This window comes from Oryx dammah, unplaced genomic scaffold (assembly GCF_014754425.2).
Source record: "Oryx dammah isolate SB20612 unplaced genomic scaffold, SCBI_Odam_1.1 HiC_scaffold_29, whole genome shotgun sequence".
NCBI lineage: Eukaryota > Metazoa > Chordata > Mammalia > Artiodactyla > Bovidae > Oryx > Oryx dammah.
In genome coordinates this window covers 58,023,906-58,045,356 of record NW_024070213.1, presented here as the reverse complement: position 1 = coordinate 58,045,356, position 21,451 = coordinate 58,023,906, and the positions used below count along the sequence as shown (strand labels likewise).

General features: G+C 40.2%; 1 protein-coding gene and 1 non-coding gene across 2 annotated transcripts; one reads left to right on the top strand and one right to left on the bottom strand.

Moving 5' to 3' along the window:
* Positions 1 to 513: 513 nt before the first annotated feature.
* On the bottom strand, positions 514 to 20,699 carry LTA4H (leukotriene A4 hydrolase). The gene is made up of 12 exons (XM_040232786.1): positions 20,369 to 20,699; positions 14,978 to 15,108; positions 13,059 to 13,179; positions 10,804 to 10,872; positions 7,960 to 8,064; positions 6,912 to 6,964; positions 3,782 to 3,854; positions 3,369 to 3,509; positions 2,513 to 2,536; positions 1,978 to 2,048; positions 1,423 to 1,534; positions 514 to 885 (listed from the first exon to the last, which is right to left on the bottom strand). Exons 1-12 carry the CDS (start codon positions 20,525 to 20,527, stop codon positions 733 to 735), a joined length of 1,212 nt encoding a protein of 403 aa, XP_040088720.1. The 5' UTR covers positions 20,528 to 20,699; the 3' UTR covers positions 514 to 732.
* A 315-nt stretch (positions 20,700 to 21,014) lies between these two features.
* On the top strand, positions 21,015 to 21,086 carry TRNAD-GUC. The gene has a single exon. It is a non-coding gene; the product is annotated as a tRNA-Asp (tRNA).
* The last annotated feature ends 365 nt before the right edge of the window (positions 21,087 to 21,451 follow it).

Genomic DNA, 21,451 nt, shown 5'->3' with positions numbered 1-21,451 from the left:
TCCCTCCATATCTTTAATTAAGCAATTAATTCCTCAGACACCGATGCCATCCCTGCTTCGAATTCCCTGGATCCACTGGGGCTGGACCCCGGCACAATGTTGTATTAGTTTTAGGTATACAGCAAAGTGATTCAATTATACATATATGTGTGTGTATACATATATTCTTTTTCATATTCTTTTCCAAAAGAGAGTACTCTTAAATGCTCATCAATGGGGAAGGTTACATAAACTCCATACAACTGGTATTAAAAAGCACAAGATAGATTTGTAAATTCTGTTACGGAAAGATATATGTGAACCATTGTTGAATTAAAAAACAAATGTAAAAAAAGAACAAATATATAGTATGATCCATTTTCTGTATTTAAAATAAGCATATGCACTTGTCTGTTCATTTACACTGAGAAAAAGATCTGGAGCCATAGACACTAAACTGAGGGACTCTCACTTGTCACTCCTATAACCTTCTATACCACATTAAGTGTTTTCAATGAGCACAAGCTATTTTCCTAATTTTTAAAATACTGAAGAGATTTTTTTTTTCCTTTGAAGTAAAGCAGTACAATTCAGAATGAAGGGGCTATTCAAGGTTTCAAATAGAGAGGTAATGTCAGAAGATGATATAGATTTCTTCAGCAGCTACATAAAGAATGAACTAGAAGGATAAGATAGAACAAAAATAATAGTTAAAAACTTTATTACTCTTGAAGAAAAATCAGAAAATGCCAACTACTTGCCTGGTCCTCCAAGAAGCTGTTCAAGGTAAAAGAGTAAAGCAAAGCCCTTCTCATAGGGAACTGAAGAATACGCCACATCAGGGTCTACGTTCGTCAGGTCAACCACGAGTTTGGTGAAAGGATGGGTCTCCCCAAAAGTCTTTATCTGTGGGACACAGAGAAAAGTTCAAGTATAAAGTCTGGTTACCACCTTGCAGACAAGCCAGCAAGGAAGGGTTATTTTACTCAGCGTCGTAACTTTAGGGGAATCTAAATTTTAGGAGAATTTAGAGAGTGGTTAGCACACATTTCTGGAAATCAATTAATGGAATGGCTACTAGTGTAAGATTCTGTAATATTTCTTGCCTAGACTAGAACAGTGTTTCAGGGTCTGGTTCAGCTCTCAGGAGAGAGCATTTAAAAATGACATAAATACACCAAATAAAATTCAAAGTCATTGAATATATTCATTGCAAAGCCCCAGTAAGCTCTGACTAGTCATGAACATAACCATATACAGGAAAAGGATTAACATGTAACAAGAGAACATAATACCAGCATCTGCTTGCTTTCCCACACTGGTAAAAATGACTTTCTTATTGCCATTTAGTACAGTGTAAAGTAAAGCTGCCTTACAAACTGAATCTTTGAGTTTCACTTAGACAACCTGGGATGGATGCTTTTAGAAGTATGGCTCATTTACCGAATTCTGGAGTTCTCCCCATCCGCCCAGAGCATGAAAATGTCTAAACTTTTCACCAAACAGTCGTCCACAAATGTGGCGTTCCAAGTATACGGTATGTCCTTCATTTAACCTGAAAAAAATTGAAGAATAAAAACACTGGCATGGCTGGGGAAAAATGGCATGTGATCAACAAGACCTTTTCTTTTTGGTGTTTCTACAGAGCAAAGCAATTGTACAGTGTAAATACTCCACTCTAAGCAGACTGCTCTGCGTGGCTTCCTTGCATTCAGTTCAGAGCAATAGGAAGCCTAGCCCAGAAGATGGCAGTGCAGGAAGTAAAGCCGTGGCTCTGGTTTTATGTGTCCCTGTGTTAAAATGTGACCACACCATGAACTAAATAGCATCAGCTGAAAACCTCTATTCTATCTGACATTGTGCCAAATATTAAGAATTAAAAAAAAAAAAACCCTGTAAAGAGATGATAACAAAGATATACACAATCCAGAGAGGTGGAAGGTAGGGAAAGAAATAAAAAATAAGAACCAATAAAGAAGGAATAATAATAAATCTTACCAAAAGTGATCCCAAGTTTTGTTGGTCACTAGATTTCCTGTCCAACTATGAGATATTTCATGTGCTATAACCTAAAGGAAATAGTGGAAGTGATTATCTTAATCTAAAATAATTAATTATGTAAGCATTCTACTTTTCTCAATTCCATGTTGTTCAATTTATTTCATTTTTTCCACATTAACTGAGATATTCAAGGAATTATTCAGTTCAGCAAAAAAAAACAAACACAATTTAGCCAAACATAAAGTATTGTAGAGTTTTAAAAATGGAAATTCAACATTATTTTAAAAATACTAGATAGATACATCACTCCATTAAAAAATATTTCATAAATATATGAAGAGATCAAACCATAAAATGTTCTTAAATCTACGGCAATTAACAGCATAGTATATGGCTGACACATGTTGAGGTTTGACAGTAAACAACAAAATTCTGTAAATAAATTATCCTTCAGTTAAAAAATAAATGGTTTCAGAAAAAAAAACCAACAATGTAGTAATGTCTTGCAACAAGATAACACATTTTAACTTACATTGGAGAGTGACTTGTCACCAGCCTAAAAAAATAAAGAAAATTACCTTAGTATTTCAGAAATCAAATTACAGACTATATCTAAATGACAGCCTATGTCAAGACATAGTCTGGCATTTATGGTTCACTGTATTTCTGCTATTGTACTCCAAATAGTTCAAAAGCAACATGTATTGAGGAAATTTTTTTTAAATGCAGGACTAAAAAATAGCATTATTCTTTTTCTCCTTAATCTTGGGAATTTTCCCAATACCAGAAGGCCAGTATACTTGACTCTAATTTCCCAGAAACATTTCTCCTCTTCTTTTTTTTTTTAATGTACCCTTATTTTCTTTCACTCTCTCCTTAATACCCACAGTATATTTAAGAAAATTCTGTAGTGTCCTGTGTCTACCATGGTGTGTTTTATTTATTTAGTTGCCAATCCATTACTCACTTGGTTTTAGGAAGGATTTCAAGTAGCTTACAAAAGCATATAAAATATAGCTATATACTCTGGGCTAATTCTTCCCTAGTCATGGTAGATGGAGTTTTGTTTTGCTTTTAACCAGAACCTACATGCCAAGTGTAAATGGTATCGTTTCTTTCTCTGGATACACAATCCATCAATAGACTGTTATTACACAACCCTCCAGTCCAGCATCCCAAAGCACCTTGAACCTATATTATTTTCTCCCAAATGGCCAAGTTAGAAGTTGATATGATGATAGTAACTACAAAAACAATAAAATCAGAAACAAAGATTACATAAATAAGAGAAAAGACTTAAAAAAAATTATTAGGAGCCGAAGTTTCTTCTTATTTAGGTTTATGTTTGAGGCAAATTCAACTTTAGATGAAGAAAAATTTACACTTACCAGCAGAGTAGGAGTTACAAAAGTGAGGCAAGGGTTTTCCATGCCGCCATAGGGAAAGGATGGCGGCAAGACCAGTAGGTCATACTGCCCCCAAATATATGGGCCTCCCAGATCTTCTGCAATTTTAAGCATAGATTCAGTCTGGAAAATGAATGTATATATATTTGTACATCTTATTCATTGCCATAATAAATTTCTTAAAAGTACACATTGCTTTCTATGAAGGCTATGAATTAATGTTGCTATTTTAAATGAAAATGATACCCCAAAAATGCATCAACTGCAAACTCATATAAAATAAGATACACTATTCAACTCTTTTACCACATTACTTAAAACCATTCATTTCATACTCAAAATCTTAAATCTACTATCTATCACTATTATTTAAAAAGGGTTACTTTATGACCAACCTCAGAAAATTCATAAGCAGACTTTTCCACCTGCTCTTTCTCAGACCATACCAACGTCCTTGGGCCAATCTGCCTGCAAAATGAAAAGGCTCAATAAAAATGAAATTCAGGCCAAATTACTCACCTGGTTCTAGGAAAGATTTAAAGTGTCTGCACACAAATCCTGACAGGACTATGATTTACCATGCGCTTATGGGAAGGGGGTGAGGCTAAGTGGTTTTCTGAGGTACAAACCTCCTGTTGTATATGCGGCAGTAAATCTGCTTGTCTATAAAGGGGAGCAGCTTGAGCCACGTGAAAACCTAGACGTTACGTGCCCCCAAAGGTTAGCTCACTGGCTCAAGTAAGACCCTTAGGGATCTAGTTTCTTCCCTCAATCTTACAACTGTAGAAACCTAGTCACGGCTCAATAAGAGATTATTCTAGAATAGGAGTGGATGTAAACTCTGTTATGCACTTAAAGGTTGATCGCTTTTAAAGAAGAATAGACAAACAGAAGGAAATACTGTCAAATGCTGTAACGGTGCAATAAGGCAGTTACTGATGGACACATACTCTATGATTCCTTTTATGAGGTGTCTAAACTAGTCAAACTCAGTGAAACAGAAAACAGAACAGTGGTTACCAGGGACTGGAAGGAGGTGGAAATGGAGCTGTTGTTTAAAGAGTACAGAGGTTCAATTTTTCAAGATGAAAAAGTTTTGGAGATTTGTTTCATAATGACACAAGTGACTACTGAACTATATATTAAAGCTAGTTATTGTAATTTTGAGTTTCTCTTTTAAAACCACAATTTAAATAAAAGGAAGAAACAAATATAACTATATATCACATATAGGACTAGAACTCAAAAAACTTTTTTTTTCATCTAAATTTCATCTTGAAAATTGCATGCAATGCAAATCCCAAACAGTAAGACTTTGCCTTGATATTCTTCCCCAGAAAGGCAGTGGATTCTAGGGCAGTGCCTCTCAAACATCAATGTGCTTACAGTTATTTGGAGAGCTTGTGCAAATACAAAGTTTGATGTAGTAGGTCTGGGATAGGACCCAAGGACTTGTATTTCTTTCTCCTTTTTAAAAATATTTATTTGGCTGTGCTAGGCCATAGTTGCAACATGTGGGATCTAGTTCCTCAACCAGGGATTGAACCCAGGCCCCCTGCATTGGGAAAATGGGAGTCTTAGCCACTGGACCACCAGGGAAGTCCTTTCATTTCTATCTAACTCCCAGGAGATGCCAAAGCTATTGGTCTATAGACCACTGTGAGTAGAAATGGTAACAAGGACTATGTAATATAAATTAATGAGAGCTGCAAATGTGAGCCACGTATGTAATTTTAAATTGTCTAGTAGCCACTTTTTTTTTTTAAAGCAAAATGAGGGTGAAATCGATTTTAGTACTATATTTTGTTTAACCCAATATATCAAAAATATTATCATTTGACATATAATCAGCATAAAAGATTGTCAGTAAAATATTTTGCATTCTTTTTTTTCATATTAAGTCTTTAGAAATCCAGTGTGTGGTTTACACTTTCAGCACATCAAGCCTCACGTGGTTAGTGGCTGCTCCTCCAGACAGCAAAGTTCTAAGCTCCAGGGGCTCCAACGTCAGATGGGCTAGAATGGATCCCAGCTCTGATATTTTCTAGCTATGCTACTCTGAGCCAGTTATTTAAACTCACTGAGTTTTTTTATTGGTAAAATGAGAAAGAGTAATTGTATTCATTTCACAGAGTTGTGAGGATTCAAGAGGATGATGCACTGGAAAGTGAAAATGAAAGTCGCTGAGTTGTGTCTGACTCTGTGATCCCATGGACAATACAGTCCATGGAATTCTCCAGGTCAGAACACTGGAGGGGGTAGCCTTTCCCTTCTCCAGGCGATTTTCCCAGCCCAGGGATTGAACCCAGCTCTCCCGCATTGCAGGCAGATCCCTCACCAGCTGAGCCACAAGGGAAGCCTGATGTATTGGAGCTGGTACCTAATGAGACCTGCTAATTGGCAACTGCTATGACAATGATGATTATTATTTAGCGAGTGCCTCCTATACATCAGGAGCTTTACATATGTTGGGTCTATCAATCCTCACAAAAATCCTTTGAAGTACCTATTATTTCTAGGTTTCAGGTGACGAAGATAAAACCCCAAAACCTTCAGCATCCTCTGAAGTGAGATGTGAGTATGTCTTGGTGAGTATTCATCCTGATGCTCACAGATGCTCAACCTGAGAAGTGAGCTACCCAGGGATGTTCATAGTTAACTTCGAAAGCTGGACCAGAAGCTGTGTTTGCCTGACATGTCCAACACGTCCACATTTCTGGCAATTTGAAGAATGTGATTACTATACAGCCATTCTTAGTTTTCAGTTGTTTAGAAAGAAGAACAAACAAGAAATTAAGAAAAGGGCACTCCAGCTGCTGGTACGGAGAAGGCAATGGCAACCCACTCCAGTACTCTTGCCTGGAAAATCCCATGGGTGGAGGAGCCTAGTAGACTGCAGTCCATGGGGTATCGAATAGTCGGACACGACTGAGCGACTTCACTTTCACTTTTCACTTTCATGCACTGGAGAAGGAAATGGCAATCCATTCCAGTGTTCTTGCCTGAAGAATCCCAGGGACGGGGGAGCCTGGTGGGCTGCTGTCTACAGGGTCGCACAGAGTCGGACACAACTGAAGCAACTTAGCAGCAGCAGCAGCTGCTGATAAAACTTTAACAAAATATCTTATATTTCTGTAATATTCATAGGCTTCCAAGAGCTTTAAAATAGTTTATCTCATTTATTGCACATAATCACCCAATGAGGTAGGAAGGGGGATGTCATAATTTGAAAGATGAAAAAATGGAGGTTATGAGGATTGACTTGTTTAAACTTGTTTTAGACACCAGATTAACAGTAAGAGTATGCTCATTCTCTAATACTTGGAAAGTCCAAGGGGTGACTGGTAAAGATCTTTTAATTTAAAATTAATTTGTGATTCACATTTCATGATTAGATTTGAATATTTCTAGAGCTGTCAGCTTATTGAGAAACACAAAAGTGATCTAACAATAAATCCTGACAGAGAGTCAAGACACCTAAGGTTTGATCTTTGTGTATACTTCAAAATGTGTTCAAAAGCTCACCTGCTTTCTAAAGCTCCAACAACCAAAGCAATCAGGTAGCAGGGGATTGGAACCTGAAGGTGCAAACAAGACACACAGCACATGCTCGAATTAGTGATTTAGAATGTTAACAGAATAAGACAATTCATATTCAAAAGAAAGTTTCCTTTCAAATCTCCAAACATTAGTGTAGATTACTTTCTTTTGGTACTTCTCAAATGGTTCCCATTTTTGAGGGGTCTAGCAGTTCAAAATTGTAATATAAAAACTTTCAAATCATCTATTTCCCTTTTATCCTATTAGGAAGGAAAGCTTCTGAAATGTGAAAAATACCTGCACAGTATTACAAGGTACATCCTTAAGCATTTCACAAAAATTAACACAGAAGAAGGCAACTATGCTTTCCTCTTTGTTTTGTCCTTTCTTCTTGAATTAAAAAATTTCATTTTAAATTGCTTTTTTCAAATCACTCCTGGCATATTTGAGAGACACAAAATAATCCAGCAATGAAAGGATGCTAAAGGTTTTGGAATCCCAGAAGCTGGTGCGGGGACAAAATTGTCCACTGTGATTCAATTACAAGTTCTGCTAAGGAGGATGGTTTTTAAAAGCATTCATGTACACACACACAGAGACAACACACACAATTCATTAGAAGTCAAAGAAAGAAGTCAAACTGCCAGCTACCTAGGAATTGTAACTTAAAGGACTGTAACAGTTTTTTGGTCTAAGATAGCTCTTCCATCTGCGAACACTACGCCAATACATACCCACAGTTCGGTACCAGGGCAGGTCAAAGTAATTTAAAAACAAGAAAACTGCTACTGACTGAGATGAGCAAAAATGGCATCAGGCACACCCCTACCATACCCACCCAGCAGCTTCTTTCTTCAATACAATGTTGCAAGCAGAACTAAATATTTCAAAAGAGCAAAAGAAAAAGAAAAAAAGGAGAAGCTGCATTCTAAATTCTGAAACATTTCAAAAGCCACTTTGCTTTCCAAATGGGGAGAAGCTATTTGGAGTTCACCACCAACTGAAACACAAAATCTAGGCCCTAAGATCTTACTTTTTGGCTGAATCTGTAAATTTTCCTGCTCGGGTCTTCTGGGTCAGGTGCTTCTCCGTCACGAATGGCACTCATAAGTGCCACCAGTTCTTTGGGGACAGACACCTAATCAAGAAGAAAAGTCATTACCAGTTATAAATAAAATGTTCTATGTAAAATAACCTCTTCCGCCTTCTTGACTCTTGATCCAGTAGACTATGAACCCAATACAGCCATTCGTTATCAGTTTTATAAACAGAATTAGCAATATGTAAAACTGGCTTCTTTAAAAATGAATGTGAAATATCCACCTATTCATTCACCTATTCATATTGAAAGCATTTGGTAGAAACTAGATTAAAATCCCAGCTCCACCATTTACTAACTGCATGGACTTGGGTAAATAATCCTCCTGAGCCTCCATTTCCTAAATCAACGAGGGTCATACTTCATAGAATTGTTGCGACGACTAAATAACCTAAATTTATGTTACTTATAAAGAACGTACATTATTTAATCATTTACTTTTATTATGTTAATAATTTTTTGACCACCCCTGGCAATGGCAGTCACCAGGCCTGATCCCCTCTATACCCTCAGGCGAGATTCAAAAGGATGTTATACTCACTTTAGAACAGAGAATACGGTTCTGAAAATGTTAATATTTAAAACATAAACTTAAGAGTTACAAAATTCTACTTTTAAAATATCTTAATTTACGTATTTTTGGCTGTGCCAGGCGTTCTCTAGTTACGTCAAGTGGGGCTGCTCTCTAGTTGCAGGGTGCAGGATTCTCATTGCAGTGGCTTCCCTGGTTGTGCAGCACAGGCTCCAGGCAGGCAGGCTTTCGCAGCTGCAGCATGCAGGCTCAGTCGCCATGGCACAGGCTTAGCTGCTGTGTGGCATGTGGACTCTTCCCTGACCAGAGATCAAACCCGTGGCCCCTACACTGCCAGGTGGATTCTTATCCATTGTGTCACCAGGGAAGTCCCACATTCTACTTTTTAAGGGTCTTGAGTGTGAGGAACTTAAGCTTATTGCTGAGAAAGGTGAAATAATTTCCTCTGGAACCTTGTATGGAGAAGATCCTTATGGAGCAAACCTATGGGCATTGATGTGTGTACCCCAGCTCCATGATTCTGAAAGTGCTACTTCTAGTAAATGCCAGAATAAAGGACCATCCCGAGTATTAGTGACTTAGCAAGCATCCATTCCAGCAATTCTGGACTTTCTTGTTCTGTCTGCACGTAGTAATGTTAGTCACTCAGTTGTGTCTGACTCTTTGTGACCCTGTGAACTGTAGCCCACCAGCCTTCTCTGTCCATAGGATTCTCCAGGCAAGAAAGCTGAAGTGGGTTACCATTCCCTTCTTCAGGGGATCTTCCCTACCTAGGGATCGAACCCTGGCCCAGCCCTCAAAGCTGTTACTGCAGCAAGCACAGAATCAGGAGCTCCAGAACCAGCGCTGCTATAGCCACAGATCCTGGAGCTAAAAGCCGAGACACTACTGTGGTTCCACTTCCTCCCTTCATTTAGGCAGTGATATGTCATCCAGATGACAAAGCTGAGGTGGTGAGGTCACAAGACTTGCCCAAGGTCATGCAGTTATTCAGTGGTGGAGAAGATCCCAGATCCTGGGATTCTTGGCCTCCAACTGTAGTTTCTGCAGCGTTATGCTCAAGGTGGTTTGGTGGTAGGACAATGTGGGAATCAAGAAGTTTCCATAAATACTAGATGGTCCTCAGTTCCATTTGCCTGGTCTGAGTAAGTCTAGCCTCTGGGATAGTATTTATTAATTATAGTCCACTTTTTCGTAAAAGGGTTAGCAGTACCTACAACAAGAGTAAGTTGGAAATGCACACAAATAAGTCTGTAATATACACCCATCAGGATACCTAGATAGATATTTACATGGCTAGTTCCCAGGTGGTGCTAGTGGTAAGGAATTCACCAGCAATGCAGGAGACAGAAGGGATGTGGGCTTGATCCCTGGGTCGGGAAAACTCCCTGGAGGAGGAAATGGCAACCCATTCCAGTATTCTTCCCTGGGAAATCCCACAGACAGAGGAGCCTGGTGGGCTATGGTCCATGGGATTGCAAAGAGGAGGACACGACTGAAGCGATATGCACAAAGCACATTTATAGAGCATTTAACCCTACAAAATTTTTTCAAAGTTGAAAAGAGTTGCTCCCAAATTCTTGATTTTAGGCCTAGAATTCTTTTTTTGTATATGTTACTTTATTCATTTTTGGCTGCACTTGGTCTTGGTTGCTACGTAGGTTTTTTTTTCTAGTTGCAGCAAGCGGGGGTTACTGTTCATTGCAGTGTGCGGGCTTTTCACTGCCGTGGCTTCTCTTGCTGCAGAGCATTGGTCTAGTTGCAGCTCCCGGCTCTAGAGACAGGCTCAATAGTTGTGGAACATGGGCCTAGGCACTCTGCGGCATGCGGGGTCTTCCTGGAGCAGGGATTGAACCCAGTACTGGCAGGTTGGTTCTTCACCACTGATCCACCAGGAAAGCCTCTGAATTCTTTTTAAAATCAGAATGATACTCATTTCCCTTTTTTACATTTATGTTTGAAACTGCCTTTGGAATAGAGGTTCAAAATGAGATCCATTTTTCTAACATATTTCAGGCAGAATTTAATAAGTAAACTATTGCTAGCTAAAAGAACATTATTATCTCTGCCTATCATTATTGACTTATTTGGTTCATTTTGGAAGCATAATCTGTGTTCATGGATTGGAAGAATCAGTATTGCTAAAACATCCATACTACCCAAAGCAATCTATAGATTTAATGTAGCCCCTATCAAAATACTCATACAGAAAAATTAATTCAGCTAATAATTTCAGTAATAGTTACCTCTGCGCTGTAGGTTAATTTCACAGAAGGAGTGTCCTGGCAAGGAAGAATAGCTCTACAGTGGATAGCCTGGGAGAGAGAGGGAAAAAAGAAACAGCTATTTCCCTGACTCATAAGTCATTAAGAAGTCATTACAATTGCAGCATTGTTCTTAGATCCGTTCTTTTTAAAAGTAAAAATGTCTCACATTTCTTCAGTTCTTTTCAAGTAGCAAAAGTAGATCTGTGGATAAAAAAATCTAATTTCCCCTTTTAATGTATGCCCCACCCTCACATTTCAGTTGGAGCATGAAGCAACATTAAACAACGATTCCTGAGCAATAGTAGCGCCCAGTGAGAAGTTGTTAGGAACCTTGTCGAAAAAGAGCTCTTTAGTGTAGTAAATTTGAGGACCATGGCATGTTACATGCCTATCTGGGAGAGTCACCAGGAACACTGGCTTTCTGAAGGCTCTGCAGAGACCTAGAATAAAGAAACCTGTTCAAATTCTTATACTTATTTCAACACAAAACCCACTTTCTTTTGGTTAATTATGACAGTCTAATGGGATGCCAGTTTTCTGAGAAACACAGCTTGGACAATGTGGTTAAAGTCTTGACATTTTGATCTTGTGGCAAGCCTTGAAAGTAAACACTAGTAAGACAGGAGGGAGAAAGAAAAGTCTCTTTTAACACCATCTAGATATATTCATTCACCTAATAGGTAAGAGCGTTTCTTTGCTTCCACATCCATCTGTCAAAATGATCAATTCCATCAAGAAGAATGACCAGAGTACCTACAATTTCATACTCTGGCCTGTTGTCAGATAAATCTGCATCTATTGCTGGTGAGCAAAGGGAACCCAGCCTCACTGAGCTGGAAGGGACACGGACACTCACCTCTATGAGGTGGTTATAAATCCCAGACATACTTCACACCTCTGCAAACTTCCTTCTATCCTCCAGACACCAGCTCTTTTCACTTCAGACCTAATAGATTCTCCAAATATACAGGAGTCCAAGTGACCTCACTTCTAGTTGGATTAAGTAGAATAGAAGAACCAGATAGTCTGCTCTCCCCAAACAAGGTTCTAAGACCATGTATTCAGGGTTCCTTAAAGGTCCCTGGTTATGTGACTCCACAATGCCAGGGGTGAGGTTTATGTGTATTTCACTGGGTAAGACCAAACCCAGGAAAATATACATAGACAACAGCTATAAGCAAACTCATCAAACAAAATCATGTCTGTGTGCTTCCTATCAACTGTAGTAATTTAAGTGAAATCGCTTTCCTCCATTTTGAAAACTGCTTCCAACAAGAAATGGAATAGAATGTTCAAAATTCACATTCTTGTGACTCACAGATCTTTATGGACATTTCGTAACAATTACTGATGAAAATCAGACAAGAGATGGAGTGTATAATTGGTACATTCTTGCCTGGAACATGGATTTTCTTCTAGAGAAGTGAACTGAGGGTTTCTTAGACAAAAAATAAAACTTCAATTGGCAATAAAAAGTAAACATTGCCAGCATTGCTTCCTTTCTGATAGACCTGTTTTCAAATGTGAGTCTACCATAGTGCCTTGGAAATACAGTCAATGTTTAATGAAGTAAATTCTTTTCATTGTAAACTATTTGATTGCTAAAAGAATTAGTTTTGTTTCTTTCAGGAGTTTGACACATATCATTCTTGTGACAGACTATCTCTAAGTATGTTCTTTATTTTTAGTTTTTAAACAGAAAATAGATGTAGTCTAAATCATATCATCTTAATGGTACATTAATATATATACATAATGTGGACATTTGTAAATGTGTAAGAAAAATCTGGAAAGGCTATAGACCAACTCAGTTGTTATCTCTGGACAATGATGTCTCAAGAGGAATGGGAAATCTGATCCTTCCCATTATTGTTAAGCAGTTTTCATAACCAGTATATATTTTGTTTAGCAGTGTTTTCCTTTCATTTTAAGACTGTTTATTGAGTGCCCACTCTATGCCAAGTTCTATGGTAGGTGTTGAGGATATGAATATATTAATAAATATGACCTAGATAGTCCAGCCTAGGTAGACATATTTCAAATGAAAAGAAGTTTCTTTTTAAAAGTAATATATGAATGTATTAATGGTGAGAGATATAAATGAAAATGTATGTAGTCTTTATAAGATGAAATACTATCTTAGGTAAGACCCCAGTATCCGTAAGACCACTGTCCACTTTGCTTCAGTCAGTTGCATGAGCTGGGAATAATAAACCATCCCAAGTCCTTTTTACCTGGCACTGACTAAAGAGATAGGGGTGCTCTTTCCCAGAAGTTTGTTCAGGAGTGAGCCACTGAAGAGCAGATGATTTTGGAGATGTCTCAAAAGAAATCTCTATAACAATTTCTTGATTTCTGTATGAAAGGAACAAATACATTAGTAGTATACAATTCAATCTAACTAAAATTTTAATTCATAATACATAAACAACATGATATACACCAAATAATACAAACAGAATTTTATGAGGTCTCATAACTGCTTGAGAGTAACTTCTAGGAATGTTTGCCTTGCATGCTCTTACCTGAATGTCAGCCTGTGAGTCTTTTTTTCTACATGGTAACTGCTTATGAAGATGTAAGAGGAACTAATACTAGGTGAATACCCCAGCTTTTTTTCTGTGATACCAGGTAATCTTTTACAGTGGTGGGAAGGTAGAAGAAATAACTTTGGAATGCTGACGACCACTGCAGGGGTGGCAGAGCATAGCTCAGGGCAGTGCTAGTTTGCAAACTTGCTGGAAGAGTTAAGTCAAGAACTTGAGAGTAAATGTTCATGTCTGTTAAATCTATGATAAAAGCATATGTGTTTGTATTTAATCTCTTCTTCCTAGTAATTAGTTTTTACTGCATTTTACAAAAGTATTAGCGTGTGGTGGACTGGAACTAACAAAAACTGGGTCCTTCACCCAGATAGATTGAGCAGCATTGTTAATGAAGAAACAGCAAGAGCCCTGGAGTCCAGTGGCTGCGCCTGAGTCCTGACTCTACCGCTGACTGTGAACTTGGCTGTGCTATGAACTTGAGCAAATTATTTGACCTTCCTATGCCATAGTTGCTTCATCTGTGGAATATGGTTAATGATATACCTCATAAATTACGTGTGTTTCCTTTCTTTTTCTTAAATGTGAAGAGAAGATATGAAAACACTGGCTGCTACAAGGTGGGATTAGATTGACTTTGTTCTAGGCCAATGGTTTTCCACCATTTATTCCCTCCTCAATATACCAAGGAGTGGGATATAGCCCCAATATGACAGCTCTGGCTAACTTTCTTGAACAAGTTACCTTCTCTCTCTGAGGTTCCCTTTCCTCATTTGTCACTTGTATTAATCGAATAACAATGACAAACACATAACCATTTCACCTAACCATTTCTACATACTAATCTTGGGATAAGCGCTGTAGATGTAGTCTTTAATCCTTATAGTGCATGCGTGCTAAGTTACTTCAGTCATGTCCCTTTGTGACCCATGGACTGTAGCCCACCAGGCTCCTCTGTCCATGTGACTCTCCAAGCAAGAGTACTGGAGTGGGTTGCCATGCCCTGCTCCAGGGGATCTTTTCATCCCAGGGATCGAACCTACATCTCTTATATCTCCTGCATTAGCAGGCAGGATCTTTACCACTAGGGCCACCTGGGAAGCCCAAACCCTTATAGTAACCCTTTGTATAATGTAGGTCACACCACAAAGGGTTACTATAGGGATTATAAGAAAGAATACATCTACAGCACTTATCCCAAGATTAGTACATAGAAACGGTTATGTGTTTGTCATTGTTATTCCATTAATAAAACTGGCCAGCCTCCAGCAAGGAGGTGAAAAATACACAGCTTGTAAGAGCTTCCCAGGTGACCCTGAAATGCTTCCTTAAGGCATTCCCACCATCACTCTAGGTATTACTAACATGATGAGTGAAGAAATAACAGTTATCAAGTCCTATTTTGAGTATTTTATACAATGAATTTCTTTAGTATCTTAGGAATATATAATTTTCACTATAAGCTTCGATCTGAACAGCAGATTGGTAGGAGGAGTGTACCCATTACTACATACACACAAACTAAAAATAGGAAATGAAAAAAAAAACTAAAATAAAAATACATATCCCCCCTATTTAGCCATAAAAGAGAAAGATGAGAATATCCATACTTGCACAGAGCAATAGGAAGAGAGATTTCGATTGGTGATCCTTTGTAACTTTGTCTTTCTCCAAGAGTATATTTGACTTCTTGTCCATTGATGACCACTTTTTCTATTGTGAGGTCCTTTGTATCCAGAATCTAGAAATAAATCAGTATTTTTAGATGATAGGAAAATTGTTTTATGCACTGGAAAAACTAAATGATAGTTACAGCCTTACTACAATTTCAGATTGGAACTAGTTGGTTTAAGACAGAGTAAGATACAGAGTGAAAGACAGGAATTAAAGGAGTTGGCAATTAGCACAGGTCCCAATCCACCTTCTCTAAACTTCCCCTCTACCGTCTGAGCTACCAGGGAAGCCCTGGCTTTAAGTAAGAGTCAGATCTAAATGAAAATGCCTTTGCTTCTGTCTCCTAAAACTTCTCTACTATGAAAAATCTCATCTATAACTTGTCTTTCATCATGACTCCTCAATATATATTACCTTGTATTTCTTCCTACAATTCATATCATCCTACTGCTCTGTACTACTTTCATAGATCCCAAAATTAAAACAAATCTTGGTGCTTATTAGGCAAATAAGCAGACTGTACGTCACTGCTTTGTGTATCTAGAGAAGTCCAACCTGGTTACGGCAACTCTGACCAAATGGCCCTACAGAGCAGTGGTCTCCAACCTTCTTGGCACCAGGGACTGGTTTCACAGAAGACAATTTTTCCAGGGACCAGGGGGTTTGGGGGGGATGGTTTCAGGATGATTCATGCACATTACATTTATTGTGTACTTTATTATTATTACATCAGCTCTACCTCAGATTATCAGGCATTAGACCCTGGAAGTTGGGGACCCCTGCTACTGGGAGATTGGGAGTGCATATCTACTTGCCAGGCAGATTATCTGCTTTGGGCAGGAAGGGAGTGACATTAAGTGTCTGAGGATTTTCCATCCCAATATTCTTCTGTCTAAGCCCTAGAACCCATACACTTTCATTATCTCTCAACTAATCTCTTGTTCTAGAATTTTCAATCTTCCTATGCCACAAGCCTATTTCCAAACAACTTAAAGCTTCCAGCTTCCCATAACTTACTCAATCCTCTGCCCGTTCTACTTTTCTCCTTCCTTCCTTAAACTCCAAGGGTTATCTATGGCTGCTATTTCCACTTTCTCATCAATCTATCCTCCCTTTCTCCTCTTCAGTCTGACTTCTAGTTTTTGTGCCACGGGAAGCGCAGTCCTCCTGATCAATAGGTCTTTTCTGTTCAGTAGCCTGGACCTCTGCTGCTAATGGCCCCAGTGGACCGTACCATCCGTTTGAAGCCTTTTCCTTGGCTGCTTGACTTCACACATCAATGATTCTCCTCTTTGTCTAATACTTTTTTCCTCCCCCTCCTTTCTAACTACAAAATCGAGATATGTCCCCATGCACTAGCCTTGGGCTTTCAGTTTACTTACCATATTCTTCAGTCCCTAGTTCTTGCTCATTCTCACATCTTCACCTGGAACCTCTGTACAGGTGACTACCCATCTCTTTCGCAGCTGCCTCCTCTCCCCAGGACTTCAGCAGGTATCTCTAACTGCCTGGTTAACATTTCCATGGGAAATAGCATCTCATATTCAATAGGCTCCTGAAGATTTTAAGAACAAAGCCACCCTTCTGTACCCTAAGTTTGCTCTCTCTCCTGTTGTCTCTATTCCACTGATGGAACTCCTCAACTTACCTAAGGTTTGAAACATTCAAATAATCCACAATTGGTCCCACTTCCCAATCCCATATAGCCAATTAACAAATTTTTCTTTTCACACTGTCCTCATACTTTTTTTTTTTCCTTCTACCACCACCCTAGGTCAGGCCCTGTGGACTTTCAGAACTGCTCACTATCTCACCTTCCTACCTCTGACATCTTTCCCTTGAAATCTGGCCTAGAATAGCATGGGGAGTTAGACTGCCAAGAAACAGTCACTTTCCAGTCCCCTCTCTTTTGGATCAGTTAACTGGGTGATAAGTTGAGGAAATTTCAACAATTTTACTCTTATCTAGAATCAAGAGTTTTTGGCTGGGAAGAAATTTCCATCCTGGTTTTATTATCTTTTCCCTTTCTTTTTCTTTGTTTTTTAAGAGCAGCCAAATTTGTTATGAGTATCATCAGTTTTCCTTCCAATGGGCAATTATTATTTCTTTTGGAGTACTCCCTCTTTCTGGGGAGTCCCTCAATGGTTGCCCTTACTCTAAATTAAATTATCTTCCCACTCTTGCATATTCAGAAATACTGGATTTTATAGCTTAAGAATAATAAAGGTACTCCTTTGCTCATATTCCAGTACTTGTTTCCGAATATCTGATTTGTTGTAAAAACTTGATGGGAGTATCTTATGTATATAAACTACTTATGTTTATATTACTTTTATAACCATAAGGGTTTCCCTTGTGGCTCAGTTGGTAAAGAATCTGCCTGCAATATGGGAGACCTGGGTTCAAGCCCTGGGTCGGGAAGATCCCCTGGAGAAGGGAAAGGCTACCCACTCCAGTATTCTGGCCTGGAGAATTCCATGGACTATACAGTCCACAGGGTCACAAAGAGTCGAACGCGACTGAGTGACTTTCATGTCACTATAACCATAAGGGTGAATCATTTGGGTCATTTCCCAGTGGAACATATTCGATTTTCTGTATTGCCTAAACTTTTCAAGTCTGTTCTGAATCAGAAGCCTGTTTTAGCTCTTTTTCTGTGAAAGCTTTTCAGTACCCCTGTGTTTGTTACAGCAGCTGGCCCCGCTTTCTCCAGCAGCACTTACTGTGCCACAGTACAAGGATTTGTTTTATCCATCAGACTGAGGGCTCTTCAAAAGAAAAAGAATGTTACTTAGGCTTGCATTCCCAGGGTTTAACACAGTGCCAGAGAAAGAGTAGGTGCCAATTAATGCATGAAACAAGTCCTGGACCAAGAGAAAATAGGAAATGCAATGCTTAAGCTCTGTATCTCAAGTCCTAACCTCAGCTAGCATTCCCAAATTACGGAAGAAATTCCCCTTCAAATTTCTTTGATAAGTGTTATTAAGCAATTGATCAAAAATAGAAATAAGGAAAAACAAAGGCAACTGGATAGTTGGCTAGTTGGAATTAGCCATTTAAAAATCTTCTCTTGAAATTTGCAGAATGCAAAAAAACAGGCAAGTTTTTAGACTGGAACTTTGAACAGACATAAAATTTAAGTGTCCTAACTCTAGCTTACTCATGGAACAGAGGTAAAGGTTTAATTTTTATAAATAGGAGTGCAAGGTCATATTAAGCAGTGACAAACTATCAAAATTCACTTTCTTTTACTAAAAGGAGAGATTGCATTGAAAGAGGACTTCAGTTCAGCCAAACCTGCCTGGGCAAAGCTGTCTGCAATAATAAATGATAGCCTGGCATTTCAAGCAGACAAAGTGCAGCCTATAAGGAAATAGTTGTGATCTTGCTTATAGTACTTTGATTTATTTATTTCCTTATAGTACTTCTGGGGACTACAAATCAATACATAGAGAAGTCCACCGATTTTTCAAACCAGAATTAGTCTAGGAAAATGTTAAATAACAAAGTAAGAAGGTTAGGAGCTTTATTGATTCATATCAATGAACTCAAAATACAGGTCTATTACTCAAGCAGGTAAAAGTCATAAAAGCCACCAACTCTTATCTAAACTTACTGCTAAGTCGCTTCAGTCGTGTCCGACTCTGTGCGACCCCATAGACGGTAGCCCATCAGGCTCCCCTGTCCCTGGGATTCTCCAGGCAAGAACACTGGAGTGGGTTGCCATTTCCTTCTCCAATGCGTGAAAGTGAAACGTGAAAGTCAAGTCGCTCAGTTGTGTCTGACTCTTAGCGACCCCATGGACTGCAGCCTACCAGGCTCCTCCATCCATGGGATTTTCCAGGCAAGAGTACTGGAGTGGGGTGCCATTGCCTAATACACCCAATTAGTGGATCCCACTGATTTCTCCTTGTCAAGCTTACAATATACCTTCTCTGTTGCTTATTGCTGGGCTGTAGTAGCTATCACCTGGAGAAGGTAATGGCAACCCACTCCAGTGCTCTTGCCTGGAAAATCCCATGGATGGAGGAGCCTGGTGGGCTGCAGTCCATGGGGTTGCGGGGAGTCGGACACGGCTGAGCGACTTCCCTTTCACTTTTCACTTTCATGCATTGGACAAGGAAATGGCAACCCACTCCAGTGTTCTTGCCTGGAAAATCCCAGGGACAGCGGAGCCTGGTGGGCTGCCGTCTATGGGGTCGCACAGAGTCGGACACAACTGAAGTGACTTGCAGCAGCAGCAGCAGCAGCAGCAGTAGCAGCAGTAGCTATCACCACATTGTGCAATATATGTGGCTAGTTTTCTTGTTCCTCTTATTTGTAAAAATCCTTATCTTTGAAACTCAAATATTATCAGACAGCTTGAGTAAGAACACCGAAAATAGGCTATTTGTGCATATAAAATAATAACACTTCACAAAGCCAAACAAGTTTTTCATCATTCTGGTGGCTAGAGAGCTTGGAGAAGTCCTTATTTTCTAAGAAAGTGCAATATTACTTGCTGCTGGGAACCAACTATTAATCAAAGCTTGAATGTCCCACCCCTCCTTAAATTATTCTCAGAGAAGGGTGATAAGAAGCAAAGGTAGGAGGAACCATGAATCCGGAGACAGCTGCACCTGGAGTTATAAAGCAGAGACTGAAAGTATTACAGCAGGGCTCGGAATTCTAGGGGGTTTTAGAACTGGCAGGGAGATGGTGATTGGTCATATCCTGTAGATCTGCAGGTTGAAATAAAGGGGCCTGGGAGGGAGAGGTGGGACTGAGAATCTGCAGGACAGAGGGCCTGAGACTTAGCTGAGGGTGTGGACGGAGGAAAGTGGGCTGGGGACTGGAAGAATTCTGGGGCCTGAGGAGGGAGTTCTGGGCTGCAGGCCGAGGAAATGGGGAGCCTACAGGGGGCGGCTTTAGCGCTGGGAGCTAGGATTAGCGGGGAAAGGAGAATTCCTGCTAAGATGAAACTTGAGGGCTGGGTGAGGAGCGGGGCGTGGAATGGGCACCAGGATGTGTCCAGGAACTGCGAAGGAGGCTTTGGGGGAAACGAGTGGAGAAGGCAGGTATACATAGTGGGTAAAGAAGGAATGCAGAGACTCCAGTTGGGTTGGGAGGGATCGATGTGGGATGCGTAGGGGGCTGAAGACAGGGCACTGAGAAATGAGTGGAGGCTGAAGAGGAGGTGTACAACAAGGGTTGTGGGCTGCGGAGGAGCATCTACGGATGCGTGAAGCAGGCGTGGGGCAGGCACCAGGAAGGGGCCGAAGCGGGGTGAGAGACGGGAGACGTGTGGCGAGGGAGAGGCGGGCACCCGGGAGCATGTCCCACCGTACCAGGCTGCGCAGATTGTCCTCCTGGGACTGGACGGTGAGCGCGGCGGTCCCGGTCAGTACCCGGCGAGTAAAGTCGATGCTGCAACGCAGGTGCAGGTGTTTGGTCTGGCAGACGGACGCCGGGGAGGCCAAGGAGCACGTATCCACTACCTCGGGCATGGCTGTGAGGAGTCCCGATGCACACGATCTGCACCCCAGCTCTCAGCAACCAGACTACTCCGCTGAGCGCGAGAGAAAGGGGGAGTGAGGTAAAGAGAGGAGGAGGAATTCGCGGCGTCCGCTGGGAAAGGAAGTTCTTTGAAGTCAGCAGAGAGTAGGGTGTGGCATTGGTGGAACTACAAGTCCCATGGTGCAGTGCGACAAGGCGTGCGCTTTGCTCTCTGGGAGTGTGTGTGTGTCGAGGGGTGTAGAAGTGGATTGATATTTCTCCCAAAGTGGGAGGAGGGGAGAAAAGGAGGGGAATGGAAGTTAGAGGAAGGGTAAGCAGATGGAAGTAAGTGAAGGCTTTTATTTTAGTTCCATTCAACTTCTATGGAAGTTGCAATAACGGTAGAAGAAACGTCAGGCCTACTGATGATTGTGGGTCATGAGAGGGGCGGGGTAAAAAGAGATAAGGGAAGTGTCAGAGCAAGCTTTCTTGTGCAATTCCTCGTTAGTATAGTGGTGAGTATCCCCGCCTGTCACGCGGGAGACCGGGGTTCGATTCCCCGACGGGGAGGCATTGAAGTTTTTTTTTTTCCTTGCAGGGTTCATGCAAGCATTTCAAAGGCTACTGTGAAAGAGAGTCAACATCAAGGTTTATATTTTAAAACCATTTTGTGTCTGTTTCCATGTCGGCAACCCCATATGTACATTTCCAGGGAGTTGGTGATGGACAGGGAAGCCTGGCGTGCTGCGATTCATGGGGTCTCAAAGAGTCGGACACGACTGAGCGACTGAACTGAACTGAACTGGGAGATCAAAACGAAAATAAACCACATTCTCATCTTAGAAACTTAGAACGATTACCTCAGTATACTGTAGTGAGAGAATTCTATTATAAAAGTGTGCAGCGGGTGCATGGGGGATGCAGAACTGGGGCAT